General features: G+C 37.0%; 1 protein-coding gene across 2 annotated transcripts in view; it reads right to left on the minus strand.

Moving 5' to 3' along the window:
- Positions 1-337: 337 nt before the first annotated feature.
- Positions 338-22,744, minus strand: part of SRBD1 (S1 RNA binding domain 1) — a 119,212-nt gene continuing 96,805 nt past the window's right edge. For both annotated transcript variants that reach the window (XM_026046288.1, XM_026046289.1), the window contains exons 18-22: positions 20,237-20,343; positions 17,530-17,706; positions 14,662-14,832; positions 3,827-4,011; positions 338-1,340 (exon numbers count right to left, since the gene is read on the minus strand). In XM_026046288.1, coding sequence (XP_025902073.1) covers positions 1,051-1,340; positions 3,827-4,011; positions 14,662-14,832; positions 17,530-17,706; positions 20,237-20,343 — 930 coding nt within the window. In that variant the 3' untranslated portion in view covers positions 338-1,050. The remainder of the gene's footprint in view (positions 1,341-3,826; positions 4,012-14,661; positions 14,833-17,529; positions 17,707-20,236; positions 20,344-22,744) is intronic.

A 22,744-nucleotide genomic window follows, 5' to 3' on the forward strand; every position in this document is an offset into this window, starting at 1 on the left:
CACCTATTATTTTTACACAGCAAAGGGTCTGATATTCAACCWAAAGATATTCCAGACAACTAGAGAAGGATTTTTTCACTAGCATGTACAAGATTTTAATGTGTAATTTTTTCAGAGAAGTCCTGTTCTCCGCAAGCTTTTCTGCTGACCATGCTGAAAAATGCCCTGAAGCTTCAGCCACTGGAAAAACAGAAATCAAAATCTAGGAGAGGAGATTCTGCCAAGCGCACCTCATAAGTACATTCCGGAATAGAGATGTTATTGATGTAGCGAATGCTGGAAACAAAGCATACTAAGATGCATAAATTATTTGTATAATCAGTACACGGAGAAAAGATGGCCAGAAATGTTTTTATTATATACAAGTATACAGCAACCTAAATGTTTTTGACACYTTTGAGCAAAACTTTTTAAACCACAAGGTATACCCAAGTGTGCTAAAGAATGATAACTGATCAAGGAACAATAAAACTGGAAAACAGAACTTCTAATAATGTAGTTCAAATAAATTAAAGCAAAAATTAAAGTAGAATATTTCTGAACCATCAACACTATTAACAGATTTTTTTTTTCAGTCTACTTTTGAAATGATGTCATCACCAACTAAACTTACAAAGATCACTTTATTCTACAACTAGGTACCTTCTTTAGATCCTCCTCCAGAAAACAGGCAAACTGAATGACTGCTTTTTGTGTGGGAGCAAGAGATGTTTCTGCTGGAGCAGTACTGGCCAAAGATTGCTTTAGAGAGCAAATCTCAAATAGAGAGAACAGATAAGAGATCTCTCTGACAGTCCACTGGAGTTTCATTTACTCTGTAGACAAAATAAGAAGGTTGCTTGGAGGTAAGCCAATAAACTGTTCCAGCAGTTATTAACAGAAAGGATTCAAGAAACATGGAAAAACTGTTACATTTAAAAAAAATGAGATGGAAGATTTCAAAATTCATTCAATTTCCACATTCTCATTAAATGTCTGAACCTGTAGAACCTTGATGACAACACTTAACATTTAAAATGAAACAATACTCAACCATTTAAAAAAAAACTCTTATAAAACACGAATAAGATCCAACGTTATCCTTAATCGAGGAATATCAATATTGAGCACTTTGACTTCCACTCTTTCTCCAGGACCTAACCCAAGACTTCTTCTCTTCTTGACTTTAGAAAGTTTTGCTTCTGTGATGTTTCTCACTGGAATCAAACCTGCTTTTCCCACACCAATATCTACAAAAACTCCAAATGGTGTCGCATTTTCAACTTTTCCGGTCAGCACAGTACCAATGCTTAGGTCTTCAAGGCAGACTATGCTTCTCTTGAAGTCAGGTTTATCAAAATCTGTAATAATAAACAAGAAACAATTGTAAGACTAAAGAAAACTTTCTTTTTCCTGAGAGTTGTTTCTAGCTTTTTTTTTTTTTAAATTAGGAAATCATCTCAAAGCTGCTCTCAAGACCCCAAACAATGTTTCATTAGTTTTTTATATAATGACCCATCTGTGGTAAAGAATTTTTTTTTTTTCCGTTTTATTAGCCACTTCAAAAGATTATGGTTAATGGAATAATAAGCACAGCAAACTCCATGGTAGGAGAGTATCACAGGAGATCTGAAGTGAAAGATTTCTTTGTTATTCTTGGAGCTCGTGACATAAGATGGYAGGTTAGAGGTAACTCTTAGTGAAGCTGCATAAATGATACTATAGTTCTATTTCAGAACACAAATTTGCATCCAGGAAGGTGAACACTCAATGGCATCACATACTAAACAACAGAAAAGTCAATGATGCTGTTCTGATATGGCTGGAACTCAGGCTTGCTGCTCAGCTGCATTGTGACATGGCATAATCAACTGCTGCTTTGCACCGACAGCATCAAAAGTCACCCTTGTGTGATTTCAAGCAGGCGATACCCTAATGCATCCAAATTCACACGGTACAATTAAGATCTTTAAAAACTATCTTGTTACTCTACGCTCCTGCGCAAAGCCCTTCCAAGCCATCTCAATAACTTCCCTCTCAACCTTTTCCTGTAGCTGTTTTAGCTTTTCCAAGATTCACTGAGATTTTCTAGTCTTCCCCTCTGCCCCCTGAAGAGCAGCAGCAAACCACCACACCAGGACTCTTAACAACTTGCCTTTAAGAAATAAAAGAGGGGAAAAAGCTAAAATGCACTGGAAAACACCGAGAGACTTTGTGACTTGACGAGGCTTTGCATCAGACCCCAGGAGAATACAGAAGCTGGCCATGGCAGCAGTACACTTCAAATGACATCAAAGTTTCCACTGAAGGAATGTACCTAATTGCTCGAGTCCAAAACGGTTAATCCTCTGGTAACATTATACTACGCAGTGGCACTTCAATGAAAAAAGCAACTAAAGAGCCGTTCAGGGCACTGACCACAACAAGATTTGAAGGAATGATGGGAATCCTTTTAATGTTTGCAAATCTGCTTTTTCCATCCAGGCAGATTCATCGCAGTTACCTGAATAGCTCTACAATGTCTATGCCAGAGAAATAATTTCTTACCAGTAACATCTTTGAAGATCTTTGCTAGGAAAACAAAAAGGCTTTTAAAATAATGCGTTAAATATATACTGTTAAAATCCTTTTCCACATTTTTTTTTCTCTGGCTTGTACTAAACTGGTTCAGGAAAAAATAGGGAACAAAAAATTTCAACTAAAGTTGAGAGGATACATAGCAAAGCTCACCACATTATGCTAAATAATATATATTGCTACCTTATTCTTTATTCTTTTACATTTATTTTTCTTTTTAGTGTTAAACACTACTCATTTCTTCACTGATAGTTACTAGTGAAATTTCACAAAGAGCAAATTATGYATTATATATAAAGCCATTAGGAGGACACCTACCATGACTGAGATTCGCCACCARTCAGTGAATATCTCCCACTCTGACTTACAGTGCTATGACAAGTGAGAGATGCTGTCTACAGCACTATCAAATATATTAGAAGAGCAGAATGTGAATATTTCYACTGAAGATTCTTTTGTAAGTTTATGCTTACAGCTTATATATCTTAATAATATATCCTACTGTAATATAGATGTAAGGWCACCAGAATAAATGAACTCTCATAAAATATATGTTTTCAAGATCACTAATGGAAAGCATTTAGCAAATTTGCAAGGAAGTTACTAATCAGTCCAAAAAATGTGCAACAGAAATGTTATTCTTCTTAAAGCATGTGTTTATTATTTATTATTTCAAGCCTGTATGTTTGCTATCTACCTTTATGTGACTGTTGCATGAGAATCCAGCTGCAAGTTTCTTTAACCAACAGCCTCTCCAGATGTTTTGCTCCATTGCCTACCTCATCTTCGCTTCTCCCCACCCCAAGATGTTCAGCACTATAGCAAAACTGTAACCAAAGGTGTGTCACGAGCCACATGCTCCTATTTCTTTTCTCCAAGAATTACTGCAATAAAAGAGCAGAGTAACACAGTACTGCTCATGAGACTTTTGTTACTACTGTTTCAGCTTGGTCTCAGCATTCCCCCTCAGGATGAAGAGCTAACAKAGACTAAATCAGAGGCAACATATTGAAACTATTGCATTTGTTAACTGCCATACAACTCCCCTTCTTATGGCTGAAAAGGCTGTGATTTAAGACAGGATTCACACTCCTTAATTACTGAGCTGGAAAGAAACATCTGACTAGGATATACTCTTGAATATGTCTGAGAAAAGAATAGGAATTACCTGTCCACAGAAGTCTACCACTGATTTTAGAAGGAAAAAAACCCATGTTTCCCAACTGGTAGTAAAACAGTTAAACTGAGATTACAACTTTCGGAAGGTTACCTGTTCTGATGTCAAAGCCTTCGGGCTGAGTCARACCATCGACAATTAGCTGCAAGGTATGCACTGTTGTATTCAGCCTTTTCGCTACTCCTTCCAGTCCTTCCTTTTGAATTACTGCATTTACCTTCTGCTGCATATCTGGCTTTCCTATGTCATTTGGGTTTCCTCCAAAGAGCGATAAAAATCTGAGAAGTTCAAACAAAGAAATTGTGAGAGATCAGTAACATCCTTTGGTGGTAACACACTTTCACTAGACTCAGCATTTTAATTAACTTTTGCATTGATGCATGAGAAAACTTTTGTTAAAAAATCTGATCAGCGAACAAGGCACTTCTTAAGTGCACACCCTCTCACTGCCTCGTTGATCTGAAAAAAATACAGAAACTCCAAGCCCAATGGCATCTGCTTATCTCCTGGAATAGGTTACAAAACCAGAAGCAAGTTTTTCAAAGTGCACACCACTCTTGCATTTCAAAATGCAAATCTCTTCTCACACTGATGATTTAGCTTTACCTCAAAAACTTAATCTAACGAGAATCAAAAGATGCTTCCTAYCATGAAAGCTCACTAATAATAAGGGAAATTTCTAAGATATTGTCATTTTTAATACCTCTCCAGTTCAAATGAAATTGAACAACAATCTAGTAAAACTATAGTAAACATTAACATGGTAAGTCAATACAAGAACCTATAAATAAAATTAATAAAAATCAAAGCTTTACATAAAATCCTGAGATTTCAGTTAAACAATGTTGGCACATATGCTGTGGAAAGCACAGAGAAGCAGTGRCAAAAATTTAAATACTTACTCTATTCCTTAAGACAGTTATCACTGAAGAAGTGTTCCTGTATTGGTGAAAGACTTACAAATGCAAACCAAGGTGTTTTTCATGGAAAGAGATAACGAAACGGAACTATCATCTCTCTCCTAAGCAAAGATTCCTTTCAAATTCCTTACTGGATCCATCCTTTCTGCCCTTATACCACCTCCTAGCACCTGCCAGGTGTGACCTACCACCCACAGAAGTCATGCAGGTGCACAAATTCATGTTCATCCCAGGCCAGGACATCACAAAGTCCATCTTTGAGCACATGAAGGCATCTTCAAAGTGCCATTGGTATCACCAAGAGGAAGACACCAGACTAAAACTGACTGCCAGGAATGCCAGTGTAGTAATGACCAAAGGGGCAACATAGTGAATTAAGAGTACTGAAATACATACAATTGCATTTAGGAATCATAGAGAGTTTGTCACTTTTTTTTTTTTTTTTTTTTTTTATGTATGGATATTCCTTGTGGAAGCCTTTAAAGGAATAGCAAAAACTCACACAGGAGTTCAGCGGGTGACTGTTTTAACTGACCAAATTTCAACTTGTAACATCCCTATTGTTTTCAAAGTAAACTGAGGTGGTTAGGAAACAAAGAGAACACCAAACCAAATGCAAGATTGATTGATATTAAACACAACCTTTTATTTTCAGTATACTATGCAAATACTACTATTCAAATATTTTGCATAGTAAAAGCCAGTGTTAAAAACAGCAGATCCCCTAGGATGGCATCGTCCGCGTACCGCAGAAGGCCCTTAACAGCGGTTGCAATGATGGCGACTGAAAACACGTATAGGCCTGGGCCAAATCTTCCTCCTCGAGCTCCTCGGGAAGAGCTGCAGCCTGGGGGTGTTGGGAGATGGACAATGGCACAGCAGCAGTGACAGGCGCCGCAGCGACAGGCAGCAGCTGCCCCGCTTTGACTGACGTGCCAGATGTAGCGCGGCAAGGCCTGCTAGCCCCGTGACTCAACACTCTAAATAATATACGCTTTGCGGAGCGCGCCCATAAACAACCCCGCTGACAGTCACAAGCCCGGCGCGATTTTGCCTCAAATGGAAAGTCAACTCGAGCACCTCTAAGTTGCACTTTTTTTATTCACCCCCCACTCTTAAGAGCTTTGCAGCGGCGAGATGGTGTTGGGGATCGGTGGCGAGGTGAGTGTCACCACGAACAGCCGCAGCCACGTGGAGCAACCGCAGGCGCGTAAGGACTTGGGCACCCAACCTATAGCTGTGTGGCTAATGCAGTCAGAATGGCATTATTATGTGCGAGCTGCTGGGGTCATGTGCAGGCTGCTGGGAAGCAAAGCCACGAGAAGCAGGATGTAAACCAGGTGCCTGAGCCCTCTACTTGCTATTCATAAAGGTTATTCCCCATCCAATCCCCTTCCAGCTAAGGAAATCCCAATGAAAGTACTTATCTAGTATTAAAAAGAATTCATCACTGTAGGTAAAAAAGGCACTTTGGGGCCCTGTATTATCTATTTTAATTGTTTCAGTAACTTAACCTGGTTTCTGTTAGGAATAAAAACGTGGTTCCAACTGAAGAACGTGCTTAGCCATGTGCCCAGACTTAATACACACAAAGTCCCACTGACTTCAATAAAATTATTCATGTTCTTTAAGTTTAGCTTTTTTTAAAAGAATATTTCACAATTATGTGCTATAACATAGAGAGAACGGTATTTTAAAAAGTAAAATTTCCACAAACACACACATAGACACACATAAGAAATACCCAGAACAGAAAAAAAACACAGTTCTTTGTCAAGTCTCACCTCCTTAGGTCTTGGTAAAAAAATATATATTAAAATATTTTCAAAAAAAAATTTATCAGTGACTACTAATTTATTGCCTACTAATTTAGAAAAAAATGCTGTTTAATCAAGTTCTGTTTTTCATGTATCATTTTGCACTGAAATGAACATGGTTTCAGGGCACTCAAAATCAATATGAAGTACAAATCTCTGACTCAAGTGGTGCATTATATTGATTTTCTCTATTTTTAAATGTCATTGCTAAGAACAAAGTTAAATGTTTCCTTATTAAAAGAAACCTACCTAACAACTTCCTTCATGAGTTAGTTCAAGGTCAGGGGAAAAAAAAATATAGGCGATATATGATATGATAATATATAAAAAAGGGAAGTTTCCTCTAATCTCCTTATTTTGGTCTTACGTTAAACTCTTTCAATATAAGTCTTCAAAAATATCTGAATAGGTTTGTAAATGACAGATCTAGCCGCATGAATAYAGGAACATAAGCAATCTGCAAAAATACAAGTCTCCAAATATTTTCCATGGCTACACACATATTGTAGTGTTGCAGTAGAGCAAGTGCTATGTTTATCTAATGAAAAAGAAAAAAAAAAAGATTTTTTTTTTAAAGTGAGGTCATTCTTGTAAGATACTATTTTTATTCCCTTGAATATGGACAGTTTGTGTGAATAGTGAACATTCTGTGGAAGGCACAGCAATTTGCCTTATGAAAGTATTAGAGAATAGGATGAATACAGAATAAGTTGAGATTTAGCTGGTTTAGAGATTTAGAATTTCAGAGCTTCAAGACTTAGATGTAGCTCTCAAGCTTTAACAACAACCTTTGTTTTAAAAGCAATCTTTGCAGTGTTATAAGACCTGCAGAAAATGGTCATGGCTAAATCACTGATGTTTTTATTTAATACATAATTTCATCCATCTTATCCAGATAAAGAAAGAAAAGTAGCATAAATGTAACAAATAAGCACATCATGTTCACTTAACACACACATCTGCACAAAATTATAGCACAGCCATTGCAATGCCTAAAAGATAATGTACATTTTGGTGGAATGCAGGAACAGTCAGAAAAGAGTAAAATATTACCAAGGGGCACCTTCAGTAAAATTTTAAGAAGCTATTTTAACCCCTCCAAAAAGCTTCTTATAATATGCAGGAGTTCTAAAGCTTTGCAAGGGTTTTAGTCACAGTCATTCTGTTTTATGTAATCATTTCCAGCAACACAACTTAAGAGCTGGGAGTACTGGGTTCATTACATTAAAGCAACATGATATGCCATTACGTCTTGTCACAGTGCACACATGAATTAATGGTAATGCAACATAATCACTCTGAAAACAAAACAGCTTTGCATTAGCATGTGCTTTGTTAGGTAAAATGTACATACATGACAGTAGCAAACTGCTAAATTATGCAGACATTTATGTTTTAGTAATGTTTTGAAATGCAAAACATAATTTGTATAATGCAGATGTTAACTGTTCTTATGCTGTTTCACTTGTATCAATCTGCAATATTTCAAGTATTAATGTGGATGAGATCAAATAATATTTATGCATTACTCTGTGACTAGCTGCTGGATACAAAAAGTTAAAGTTTTAAATATATTTAAAATTGCTCGTGTGGTTTGGTCAGATACAGATATTGGCCAATATATATATGTTTTTCTCAGAGGTATAAATTATTAAAATCAAAGATTTTCTGAATGTATGCACAAGACTACAGAGCACCCAATTTTCAGTATTTTTTAAAGTACACATGTGAGAAACAGCAAGTTTGAGAAAAGAAATTTAGACATCATTACACTGCAGTGTGGCCACTAGTGTTAGTCAGATTGCTGTTAACTGTTTTCATAGCTACCAATATATCATATAACTTAAGCATAACCCAGAGATGCAATGCAGTGAAATCATCATCCATGATCCATGAAATCATCAGTTATCTAGAAAGAACAACCTTACTCAATTAAAAAAATTTTTTTTTCAAAATTTTCAAAATTAAATTCGGAATTTAAAAGTTCTCATAATTATTCTTGTGAACTGTTCGTTGTTCATAGCACATTTTAAAATGCCTTTTATCAAACGGCTATTAGCACCTAAAGACTTTTCTGCTCTTTGATTTGTTAGGAAAATAATTTTCAAAAGTGATCTAAAAAATCAGCTATTAAATTGTAAATCAGGCATGTCAATGAACTGTTGTTCCAGAGTGATGAATATCAACTATTATTTACTGGTCTTAATGGTCTTAACTCTGTMAGTGCTCTCCTTAATTAGATTTAACCATTTGCTACAAGAAGTGGGCATAGCATTCATTAACTTGCTTTTTCAGGCCTTTTAAAAAGAAACTAATACTTTATTAGGACATAAAAGTAATCATTTTGCACATTTTAAAGTCTGAATACATACACGGTTGGCATTATCAGGGTAACTATGATTTTTCTGAAGTAGACAGAAGATTCCTCTGATGAACTTACAGGGGATTAAATAAAAGATAACCTGTGGCAGTAATGATATCATCTGTAAAATACACACATTTAGAGGGTCTAGAAAACAGAGTTTTTTTTTTTTTTCCACTCGCTCAAGGATTTTTTCCTTTCCCAATCTCTGTTCTCTTGGATCACCTCAGTCCCTGGGTGACAGAATGGGGACCTGGACAGAAGCCAGCCAAGCAGAGAACTGGCCAGGCAGCCAAAGGCAAAGTGTACATTGCATAAAGGACAAAAGAGGAAGACCTTTTTCTTCTGTATTTCCCTCCTTAATCAACAGCTTTCCTCCTCCCTTTCCCTCAGCGTCAGTATTTGTTTTCAAAGCTAGCAAGCAGTTACTTGCCTCAGTTTTTCTGCACAGCAGCTAAGTCCACCCAATTACAAGAGTGGCAGAAATAGGAGAAACATCTGAAAAGCAATCACTCCTTCTGCAATGAAATACAGAATTTTAATGAGGGGATGCTTGCTTCTCCAAAGCATTTAATTCCAAGTATTTTTGTAGAGGAGCATATGCATCTGAACAAGAGGTTTGTGGAATCAAAGCCCTTTAGAAGCAGCAAAAAGCATCATCAAYGCACACACCAAAAATAAAATAATAATAAAAAAGGCATGAATCTTCACTACAAGCCACCCTGTTCAGTGTATCAAAACTCTCTTAAGGCATCACCAGCCACAGGCTTTGCCAGGCAAGGCCCTACRATGGTGGAATTGGCCAGGGAAGACTCCCACCTGCATGAGGCTAAACCACAACATCAGTGGCAAAACATTTTTAAGAAGTCAGACTGACTGGAATACAAACCGTCTGCCAGGTGCTGCCATTTGTGAGCATGCTGATTGCCAAGTTTTATTAAAGAATATTTTTTATGAAATTTGCACAAAATCAGCAAACCTTAGGATTGTGTCCCATGAAAGAACTACGCTTAGCAGACTGAGGCAATCGAGAACAACCTTGAGTTTTCTTGCAGCACTTGGTTTATGAACATACCCTGGTTGTAACTTCCAGGGCCTGGACACATTTCCTTGGTTTTCCTAGCAGTTCCTTTACAGTATGTACCAAGAAACTGGATATGCTCTACATGTTTTATTAATTGTACATATAAGATTCTGCCACTATAAACTTTTTTTTCCACATATAGACTCTTCATAAAACACAGTCCTACTCTGCAGGAAAATATGCTGCCTAACACCATCTAAGAAATTATCAATCACAATRTTTAGAGGTGCCCCTAGGCTTGATCGCTACTCACTACAAATGCAGCTTTGCCAATGCAAAAACCATGACAAAGAACTGTTCTGGTCATCTGCACAAAGTGTTAATTCACCAGGAAGATGCTTTCCAATTATTTTACAGAAATTGAACTTTTAAGTTAAGATGACTAAATGCCATAAATCAATCATACCAGCACCATTTGTACCACCATAGTAAAGATTACATCAATGTTTCCATTATTAAAAAAAAGCCGTATTTTTCAGAGGTTTCTAAATCAGCCATAAAAATTGGCTGCAGCCTAAAGCTTGGCAACCAAAGTCACCACGTGGGAGCAATTCTTTTAACCATTTATTTTTTTTTTTTAAACTGGTTGGCCTCTTGAGCTACAAAATAGTTCAGAAAAAGAAAATTAGTGGTTTTAAGTTTTGGTGGACTTCTATCCCTCAAAAACATTGTTTTAAAAACTGATAATTTTGTATGTCATAAATCTGTAATGTGGACTACTGCCTTRAGGTAATTTGGGTGGAAGAAATGGATTAAAATTACTGGTTTATTTTATTTAAAAATAAATGTAATTTCCCATGAAAACTTTTAATTCAATAAAATTTTCATGAAAGGATTTTTCTCATGGAAAGATATGACCGATATAGCATAAGGAAGCCTTTATGGTTTGTTCATGCAGCATCTACTCCAGCCATTTTGACTGCTATGGTAAGAAATACATAACACTGCATTTTGATGCCTTTAAATCTCTTCACCTTATTTAGGATAATTCTGTCCTTTGATAGCACAGACCCACCTGTGAGCACGAATTGGCCCCTGACAAAAGCTCTATGAAAACAGAAAGTCACTTTGAAAGCAACAAATAAAGAATGTTGCTTGGAAATGAATTAAGAGAAATTCTAATCCACTTCTAAYGGTCTTGGCGGTTTTGGTGTGCATTTGGTTTAAAATGCAAATACTAGCATTTGGATAGATTTTAAACCACAGCAGAGTTACAGTTTAATGGTGACATCTTAAAAGGCCCCTTAAACGGTGTCTCACCTTGGTTAAGACTCCTCAAATCAACAACATGAACACAGCTTGACCTATTGGCTCTTCTAAGCTTTCCTGTGAAGTTAGGCTCAGCAACAGGGAATTACCAGTCCAGGTCCATCCTCTGCTCAGCTTTAGCAAATCTCTTCATTAGGCTCTAAAAAGTTTTGGATCATATCATGCAATCTGTATTCCTAGTGGATTTTTTTCTTAATTTATGCAACAAATTGGTTTGGCAGACAATATCCTCAAGTTCCAAGAAGGTTAACAATTTACATACTTCTTCTGAAAGGTCAGTTTAAATATATAATCATTACTAAACTATAGCATTAGTTGCTTCAGAGRAAGATATCCAGTTTTATATTTAGCCTTTATGTCATCGGTGTCCATTTTTAACACCACACCTCTTGGCTTTTGTAAGGTTGCTGCAGAGCTCCATTTTCTTTTCTTCAAACGGCTATTTGCATTGAAAAAGCCTTAGAGACATTTTCCTCATTCTGAACACAATTATGGTGGTGCCATCTAACTACTCCACATTAATATAATCTATGCCATAAAAGTTGTCACCTTCGTATTTAGTGAGCTTTCAAAGGAAATCAGCTTTCATTGCAAGATATCGAAATATGGATACYGATAAATCCATTGATAATCTAAGAGATAAGACAAGAGAATGAGCTCAGAACAAAGAGACAAGACTCATTCAGGTGGTTAYAATGGACAAGGATGCTAGGCTTCCTATCTAAGCTGTTTCACTACTAAGYACTTTTATTTTTAATTTTTTTTTTAATATATCTGTTTTAATCTTAACAAGATACCGATTTGTGTAAGGAAACATTGTGATACACTACCTACAAGCTCCCATTTGGATCTAAATATTTCAGCATGAGTATTTCATGCTCAGCTGAAGTCAAGCAGTGAGAATGTTTGGTAAGAAACATAATGATGAAGTGACACCTCGGGCGCAAGCTGGCTGTGTTAGGCCAGACTGACATGGGAGACAGCTTCAGGCTGTAGCAAGGCCAGACTCCTCTGATGACTTCGCTGTGCCCACAGACCACTGTGTTTGGCACTGAGCATAGCTGGGATTTTCCAAGGTACCTCTAAGTGACTGGTAATTTAATAGGTGGCAGCCTCCTCACCGAATCACGCAAAAGCCTGAGAACTGAGTCACTATCTTTGGGCTGAGATTTTAAAACAAATAAAACAAACAAAACTTGAAGAGTTCTGGGGAATTCATCTATGTATTTTTATCAATTAATCAGGTTAATCCAGGATTCCCAGACAAATAATTACATTCTGTTTCCTCGAATTGTCTCTGAAACTTCAACTGGCTAGGGTAGTGCAGGTATTCATATTGAGCAATTATTCCACTTACACCTTCAGATAGAAAGGTAACTTGTGGTGCTCCACAGTCTCATCATGATCCTCTATTTTTTAAGTAACTTCACAATTATATTATACATAAATAAAATTTTTTTGCATTATACTATTAACTGGTTACATTGCTTAGTGAAGCAGTCTTTTCATATCACCATCTGATTGAAGCTAGTAACATTGGGAACATTTTAATGGTTAAATTATGGGTAACTAGAGCAAGGAAGTCAAAAGAATGCTTGATATTAAGACTGAATGAATATAACATTGAATATTAACATTAATTTTGAAAAACTTTTTTTTTTTTTTTTAAMATTATCTCATTGCAAATTATTTAAAGTAGGGATGATAAAGCTTCCTCACCCTATAAGCTACATACCAAATGTAAGGGTACTAAGGACACGGTACCTTTTTGAGGCTTAAAGATTCTGTTTTGTTATAAACATGAAGTTCATATATTTCTTTAGAAACAATGATCTCATTGAAGACCACAAGAACCCAAAAACACTGAATTAGTGCTGAAATTAGTTTCAAAGTGTTTTAAGAAAAAAGCCTGCTCACCACAAATCACTAAAAAAATAAATATGTGCTGGTTTATGGAAAGAGATAATGTTTTCTCTCAAGAGGACAGGCAGAGTCCAATTTCAACTAGAGAGTGATGACAGAAGAAGATCACATCTTATACTAGCATTTACCAGCTGCACAGCTCCCTAAACAGGCACACACATGGGTTCCTAATTACTTTTTGTGACCTATACAAAAAACATTCTCTTCTTTTAGCCAAAGGTCACATACTACAACTGCCATGGTGTTCACGTACTTGAACACTTAACAGACATCTTAATTAGATCTTGCAACATCAGAATTTATAAACCTTACAATAATCACACGTGCTTTTATATATCCTTGTGTGCACAAACACATGCACTAYCTTTTTGGTGGTCAATATTCACTGTGCAAAAATAGTTTGTTTTGCAAATGTTGAACTAACAAAGCAAAAGCAGCTCCTCATGATGTAGAGGTATCAAACTGCCCCAGTGATAAACCTGGAGGACATTTCACATAGACTTTTTAAGTACAAAGAAAATTACACTTTAATTATAGTCTAGAATAAAATAACATTGCAAGCACAGTCAATCAAAAGCACAAGGCTAGACATTTTCTGTTAATTTGCTCTTCTCAGCAGAATTTATCATGAGCTAGGACACTGTATTATAGTTTTTAAAACTATTTACATAGCTTTTTTGAAACTGGACTCCTTACTAACTTGTACAGCTTTGCCATTTGCCTTAAAAACAGGTAWGGGCTTCAGGTTTCACTGAATTTTACGCAATATCTGGCTACCTGAGCATTCAAAGAAGTTAGAGAGTATTTGCCAGAAGAAACACCAAAGATGGTGTTTCTTGGTGTATCTCTTACACCAAATACATTCATACTTTCATTCATGTTCTTTCATACACGTCAATGGTATTACTGGGGACATTTAAACACAGGCACGAGAAAGGGAAATACTCCTGCTTGAAGAAATTACATTACAGTAGAAGGCCTCATAAGTTCTTTAAATAATATATAGGGGCAAGGTAGAAGTGAAAAAAATCAAAACTTCTCCAATATTGGTGGAAGAAATAATTCATCTCCATAGTCTATAAAGCAAGCATCCAAATAGAATAGCATGTGGCATGAAGAAAGTTTGTAAACAGAAGGAAATGTAGAAAAGTGGCCTCAAAGAGGGGTGAAGTAGTGATATCATATCTGGATTGCAGGAAGAAAATGCTTTGCTATTTTAAAGACAAGGGATCATTTAGATTTGAGTGAGGTGTGCCATCTTGGCAAAGCTTAGAAAATTCACTAATTACTGAAAAGTAACAATAGGAAAACTAAACAAACAAGGAATAAAGCCAAAAAGCTAAACACTTGCATACATAAGAGACAAAGCAAATTGAAATCAAATTTTTGACTTGTAGGTGAAACTTCTGAACTTGCCTCTTGAAGAAAGGTGAGAAAGCATTAGCATATATATTCCCATCTCAAAAGGCTGAACAGGCAGCTGTCAGAAAAATCAGTATTTGCCATTTTAAAAATTGACCATGCAAGTGGTTTCAAACCTTCCCATAGCTTACCTCATTGCAACGCTGTAGGACTCTGGATGAATACAAGTTTGGTCCAAAGGATTGGGCTGTTGCACGACACCAGGTGTCAGCTTGCTCTTCTTTTTACCCTGTTTCTCCTTGGTGACTTGGGCATTTGCTTTATGCAAAAGTGCATGACTTTCAAGTCCATTTTTCTTATTACTGTCAGAAATCAGAAATGGACACGTCATTCATACTGAACAAAGTTATAGCACAGTGCCCACACACTAATATTAAAGGAAAACACTTCCTGAAAATGAGAAAGTGATAGGGCTGGCAGTCAGTATAACATGCTTGGCTACACAAACTACTATTTAGTACCTAAGCTAGATAGTATCTTCTGTCTGTAAAACGGAAATAACTCCATTTACCTACTTAATAAATATCTCATGAGGGTATTTCACTCTTAACTGAACTGTCAGATTGCAGACTGCATTATTTAAAAAAGGACTACAGTCTGAAGAGTTTATAAGCAAAATAGTTTAAYTAAACAAATTGTGTTTCAAGTACATGTACAGAACAAGGAAAGTTTGTTTCCTTCAACATTGWATTACATTATTTTGACCTTCTAATTTTACTTTCTATACTGGAACTCAAATATCTGAAGAATTTTGCTGAAACATGGATCTGGCAAAAACATCTAAAATTTTAACTYAAAAAGACTTAGATAAAAAATGTTTAGAACAGTTAAACAGTCAAATTTGTCAATATTCTAGATTTATCATTCTTACAAAGCATCTTTATACAGCTTTCCTTAAATTCTGTGCATATATTTTTAACTGATAATAAGCTACCTTTAGTTAAAGGTTGAGGGTTTTTTTTTTTTTTCTTTTGCCAATGAGAAGGCTCCAAAGTTGCCAAGAACTCAAAGGACAGGCTGCTCCGAGGGAGCGCATTTCAACACAAATGACAGAACAAAACACATGACAGAAAGAAATCTATCTTTTTGCAAGCAGCGCATCACAACACGTGTCCTGCTTCCCTTAAAATTTCCCTCCAGTAAAAGAAATGTTCCCAGCACAATAAAGGCATCAAGTGATCCCTACTGGCAAATATTTTTGCTCTCTCTTTGTTGCTGTTTGTTTCTGTTTCCTAAATCACAAGTATTTCCTGCTTTTGCAGAACATAACAAAATGTACCAGAAAGACTCGGAAGTAGCACTTACACTTAGGGCTGTATCCATGCATGGAATGTAGACAGAAATGCAGACATGAAAATCTCTCTTTCCGTATCAATATTTTAAATAACCACTAAGTATTTGTTAACTTCCAAATACAAAGCACAGAAGTAATTCACGCTGTCCTCTATAGCCAGCAAGATAATCAAAGAGAGAGACTAGAAATTAAATCTTCCCAAGATCCATTYCAAAATGTTTCTTTTTGCCCTCTTGGGCCACAAGCAATGTTGTGGAGGCAATGGCATTCGAGCTTTGTTTTGGCCCCAAAACCTCAGGCTGTAGCAGATTTTTCAAGTTACAGAGTGCTCTCAAGTTTTACAGTATCTGACTGACATCAGCCATGTGCTCCAACAAGGCAAGGAGGGGGAAGYGTTCCTAAACATTTCAATTCACCAGTGAATTTCTGAAGGGGAAATGGTGCTGTTTTCTTAAACATCTCACCAGTGAACTTCTGGGGGAAAAAGGAAAAAAATGAAAATTGTACATTGTTCTTAAACATCTCACCATTTAATTTTTTATTTTTCGAGGAGGGAAGAGAAAAAGCTGGCCTTCTCACAGTGTTTGTGTTACAGCATCCACTAAAACAGACCCATACAACTGAAGACCTTTCCATCACCTACAGTCTCGAAAGCGTTTCTTGGGTGTTCTGGTGATTGCAGCATGCACCATTTGGCCTGGAGCCTGTGCCTCGCTGCCAGAGGGGCAGGGAGCCGTCTACCTTCCAGGCGGGCGGCACGCCAAGCCCAACGTGCCCACCTCCTGCCTGGAAGTGACGCGCGTGCTCTTTAGCCAGCAGCAACTCGGAGCACAGCATTGCTTCTGTGTCTGGTGCTGGCTAAGAAATAGTGTGTGCTTCCCAGGAAAATATTTTCTGAGAGGAGTCAGCAGCAAAAGGGTGAAGATGGTGCTGCCACCGCGCCATTTCTTAGCTATTTGTGCTGGAAGGAGAAATAGGAAAGATGGGAGGAAAGATGTTGCCCTAGAAAGCAGGGGACATGTAGCGTGGGAGAGAAAACATTTCCGAGGAAGAACAAAGTAGAAGGGATGGTCTGCAAGAAGGAAAGGCTTGGGCTCAGAAAGAGGTAATAAGATGATAGGGAAAAGAAGAACCCAGCATTGAAAAATGGGAGTTTGTGGAGAGACTCTTACACGTTTGGGATAGACTGCGGTCACACTGCACTTACAAGGCAGAGGAGTATGACACAGACACAGCTTGACTAGACAGTTCATCAACATCTCTATCCTGCTCATAGAACTGAAACTCYGAAAATTCACATGGATTTCCTACCATTATGTTCTGCAGAATATCCATTTTCACCACCTTAAAATGAATTCACAAATTACTAAACTATTCCTGAAACACATGTCTCTGAGGCTTTAATATCTGATAGATAAYCACATTCTGTCACATGCCAAATTTCTTCTCCTGGTTCAGCAGCAGACTATGTATTTAAATTACACGCTTACAGAAGCTCAGACTTAGGCTCAGACTAGGACTATTAAACCACAATGACTCATAGCAACAGTTACATTCAACCACTGAGTTGACCAAGTTTACTTGTTAAGACACTGTCCCTTGGAGGCAAAGGCGTAGGACTCCCCAAGTCTTAGATCTGAATAAAAAGAAAACTTCTCATACCCCTCCGGATTTCTTTTTTCAAGATAACTAATATCTCCATTACCTGCAGAAGGTCTTTATATATTCTTGATTGAATCTGATGAAGCCAGCACACTGTTGGAAGGATTTAGGACCCAGACCTTTAACTTCCTTGAGCTGCTCTCGATTTATAAACGGTCCATTCTTCTCTCGCCATTCAATAATATTTTTAGCCCTGTTAGCATTCAAACCTGCAATATGTCTGAGAACAAAGTTTACAGAATTRTTTATTACCATTGAACAGTGCTTAATATAAGCTCCTCCCCATTACAAGGATATATATTATGTAGAAAATATGTTTCAGAAAGCCTCCAAAAATGAAAAAAACTAAGAACTTTGCAAATGAACTTCCAGACCAAGGGCTATAATTGGAAAAAGGATCTCTTTTCTTAATTCTATGGAAGGAATCCACTGAAGTCAACAAAACTCGGTACTGCAGTAAGGTTCTGCACATATCTAACTGGTAAGCCAGGGACATGTAATTTATGATCTGTGGGCTATTTTTGTAATGCCAGCTCCATTTGTCATGTCGTCTGGCCTGCCCCCAACTGCCCTCTTCAGGAAGCGACGTGGGAGAAGGGTTCAGGGCAGATAAATTGTTCCTGGGAGCACAGTCCCCTCTCAGCTACTACCTTCCCCGTGATACCGTATAGCACCTTGCCCTGCTTCAAGGGGCTGGCGCCTGCTCTGCGGAAGGAGGGTGCCTGGGAGCAGCTTGTCTTCCTCACAGTTTAACAGATTCACACTGCTCGCCCCTCTTCTCTCGGCTGCTCTTGAGATAAAAGAGCAGCTGGGAAMAGGCTGCCCAAGTCGTTCCAAGGGCAGCTCTGACCTGGCAGGGAACTTACCTGCAAAGTGCAAGGGCAGAGAGCCAAGGTCTTTCAGGAAGCAGTGGGTTTCCTGCACGTTTTCTCTATGTCCGTACACTGAAAGCTGTACTCACGCGGAATAGGATAGTCACAGGCACAGGGAGAGGGGCTGTGGGGGGCAGTTAGTCCTAGCACTAGAGAAGGAAATGTCACCCATCTGGCTTCAAATACCAGATGCCATTGCTTTAAGTCAATGGCAGCAGAGACCTGTTTATAGAATGACACTGATTCTAGAAAAAGCAAATCTCCCAAGAACAGGCAAAATCAGGAGTAAGAGGGGCGGAAAAAAAAAAGTTATTCTCATCCTCAAATGAAAGTTAAAAAAATATATATCCAAAGCTGCTGAAACACTAAAACCRTAATGGAGACACATATACTTAACCACAGACAAAATATGACTCATTATGAATGGAAAAATTTCCACACTTTGCTTAGAAAGATTAGGAAATGTATCTTATCTACCCTGACAAAGGAGCATGACACAGATTGCAYAGATTTTTCCACAGATCTTCCCAGTCTTTCAGGTAGAAAATGCAGTATCAGTAATGAGGGATACGATGTGGCAATGGGCATACTGGGTGCTTCCGCCTGCACCAGCAGAGCCTTGCTCATAATATCCTGGAGCTAGGGAGACATTTCATACACTGTACCTCTGAGAGCAATGTAGGATCAAATYGATACAGACTCAAACACAAGTGCATGAGCATCGTATTATGGGAGGGTTGATTAGCCTAAACAAAGTATTTTGCCAATGTATGTTAGCACTTGTGTTATTGCAATACATCTAGGCATCAGCTGGTGCAGTGTCACTCCACACGGCTGGGCAGTTTTGTGGAGATGGAGCAGCACYCAGCCCTTTGCTGAACTGCAAAGTCTGCCAGCAAAAAACTTTCAAAAAAAACGTTTCTGCCTGCAAAACAACTCATTTTTAATAGGTACTGTGGGACAAAGAATGTCTTTTTTGTTTTTTCTCCTTCTAAAATCTGATCTAAATCTGGAAAAAGGGAAAACAGAAAATAACTCAGGAATCAGACTAAGAATCAGCCACAGAAAATATGGAGGAGAAAGCAAAACAAGAAGAATAGAAAAAGATCTTCAAAGATATACGGAAAGACAACGTTTTCAGAKATGAAAATAAGGGGTTAAATAGAAGAATAGTGCTAGTAGGCATACATACACATACTTCTTAATTGTTATATCCATTATAATTGCCACTAGTAAGATTATGGGCCTTTTTTTCTGCCTCTCCTTCTAAAGGGAAGGCAGAAAAATTTTGCTCTTCTAAGAGTCTTTTAACTGCATAATTTCRAATTCTATGTATTCAGAGAGAAAGAAATTAAATTCTAACCCAGAAAAATAAACTCCACTCCATTTCTTAGGAAAGTATACCAAAAGTAAATACATCAGAAAAAAGAAAACTCTTCTAGACATATTTTAAAGATTTTTTTCTCTTAAATCTTTTCCTTTTTCTTTCCCTCACCAAATTTTTACAACCTGTTCCACTTAGCAGGTAATTTTACAGGCACTACTAAGAAAGAGAACACACATTCGAAAATCCCTTTCTCACTGCAAAAATACAAATTAATTACATCATATTTTTTCTTAAATTGCAATGTTGTTTTATAATTTTTAAATATTTGTTTTTCTCTGAAGAATAGTTCCACCCTGGAGAACTACACATACCCTTAAAAATGACTCTTAATGATCCAGCAAAATACTGTCTTAATGTGTCATTTTCATGTAATTGGAAATTTAACACAAGAATCATTTGCTCTAGCTGAGTTTCAGTCAGATGGCAGACTAAACAGAGACTCTGTGATCCAGAGCCATGTAATTACTGGAACAGGAAAATGTTTGACTCACCTTAATAGTATTTCTGAGCAGATGTTAATATCAACTCCTACAAAGCTGACACACTCTTCAACCACACTGTCCAGAGTTGCTTTGAGCAAAGTCTGTGACACATCATGCTAAGAAACAAAAATGAGGATATCAGGATACTGAAATACTGGAATATACACAAATAAACAAATAATAGGAATGCTCACAAAATATGTGATAGCACTTCTCAATACATGAAATAACAGATTACAAGTGCCTTTTGTGAGGCTACCAGTTAAGAACATAAATTGCAGAAGGTATTCTGAAGATCTCCAGTAGTGCTTTGTAACACCTCTGTCATACAAAAATAAACACTGCATTGTACAAATAACGCTTGCTGAAARGGAGTTATTCTTTCCACCAGCAATGTCTTTAATCTGACACAGTCACTTACCTATAATCTCAATTTAARTTATTAAAAGTAATATTCTAAAAATAAACTCTGTTGATAAAAGAACATCTCAATCCTGCTGCACCTGTACACACAAATCCTTGCAAAAAATCTTCTCCTTACAAGCATTACACTAGAGCTATTTACTAAAAAATAAACCAGATATTGCAAGAGGTTTCAGACTTCGAACGCATATTTCTGGGAAGATTAGCCATCCTCCTTGACTGATGCACCAGTAATGGAAATCCTTTCAGTTTTGCTCTTATTATTCGTAGTGTTTTCCTCTACTTCCTCTTTCAAAAAATAAAATAAAATAAAATAAAATAAAATAAAATAAAATAAAATAAAATAAAATAAAATAAAATAAAATAAAATAAAATAAAATAAAATAAAATNAAATAAAATAAAATAAAATAAAATAAAATAAAATAAAATAAAATAAAATAAAATAAAATAAAATAAAATAAAATAAAATAAAATAAAATAAAATATCCCCCAAAACAGGCGCACTGGGCAAAGTTAAAAGTTCTGAAGCTCTAAGGTTACTTTCCCTGCACAATGTAGGTATACTTCAGAGCATGAAGTTCCCCACCCAGGCTCCTGCGGTGCTTGGAAGCCTGACCTGGAGGGAGATGCCTCTCTCGAGGCAGGGGCTAATTCAATCACCATGTGGGCTTAGCTGCGGGGCTCTTGTACGTCGCTCATGTAAATCTGGGTTGAGCTGTTGTGGTTTTGTGATGCATTCATTTGGGACATCAAGCTGGCTTCAAGCCAAAACATGGAACATTTTATCCCCTGCTTTATCTTTTAAACCATTCAGATCTTTTAAAGTTTTCATAATTAAATTTAACAGGCCAGCAACATCAACCTCCATCTACTTGTATTTGTAGTTCATTAAATAGTGATTAATATCTGAGATGATCTTAAATCTTATAGCAATGTATATCATAGCTTGTTCATTTCAACTAAGTCTAACGTGATGTATTTTCATCACGACATCCATAATAAAGTCACTCAAAACTACCAAGTGCAACTTTCACCCATATTATCAACAATATTGCTCCTCCTTACATGAAAGTCCATATGCAAAAAGCCATGTATATACATATTTGCACTTGCACATAATTTTGGCCTTACAAATACAAAGCTTACTAGCTAGCTTTGCATATCAAACAGCAGTTTCTACTAATGTGTTTGCTAGTAAAACACATCAGCATAACACGCAGAAACAATGATATCTTTTCTGAAAAAAATCAAGTAGAAAAGCACAGGCTAAGAAAACCCTCTTGTTTACGTTTCTGTTTTTATGACTTATTGAAGATGTAGCTCCTCTTAGTAAGGATGCTCGACAAAGCCCCCATTTCCACTAGCACCAGAGTACATATTAGAACTGGAGCCTCCTAGTCAGTTCACACATATGCACAAATGCAAGGATGTATTTTTCTAAAGGAGTACAGGGACCAGAATAAGTGTTTAGAAACAACAACATAATATTTTTTTTTTGTAAAGCATAGCTGTCACATGCTGTGACAGATTTTTCCAAAATGAAGAATGGATTAAAAAAATAAATAAGGATACTTAATGAATAATTTTTTTTTTTTTTACACTTAATGACAGGAAGGCAAAAGAAAAAATTTCAGGATATTCAAAACTTCCTCTGCTTTTGGGAAATGTAACTGACTCCAAGGTACTTGGAGGACGAGTATCAAGTTGTTTCAGAAATTACATTAATCAAGAACTGTAACAGTTGTTGACCACCTCTAAAGACTTTGGTCTAAAGATCACTACTCAGAATACAAAGCAGGAGGTCTGTGGCACAGATCAGGGTAGAATCCCATCTCCCTAGGGTTCAGGCTCATTCCTTAAGCAGCACATCATCTCCAGAAGGAAGCACTTGCAGCTGTGTGACTCAAGACCAGGACATTCTTCACCGCCTCTGCAATGCCTTCCAGACCAGGCTGGAGCAAAGGTAGTGAGCAAACCCATTGATGTGACCTCAACTGAACTGTAAGGTACTTACATGTGGATGAAATCCTGCAACTCCAAAAGTTCCCCCAGCTTCAGAAAACGAGAAAATATCAGCTCCCTCACTCAGCTGA

This window comes from Nothoprocta perdicaria, unplaced genomic scaffold, assembly GCF_003342845.1.
Source record: "Nothoprocta perdicaria isolate Ctin4 unplaced genomic scaffold, notPer1 scaffold_43, whole genome shotgun sequence".
Lineage (NCBI taxonomy): Eukaryota > Metazoa > Chordata > Aves > Tinamiformes > Tinamidae > Nothoprocta > Nothoprocta perdicaria.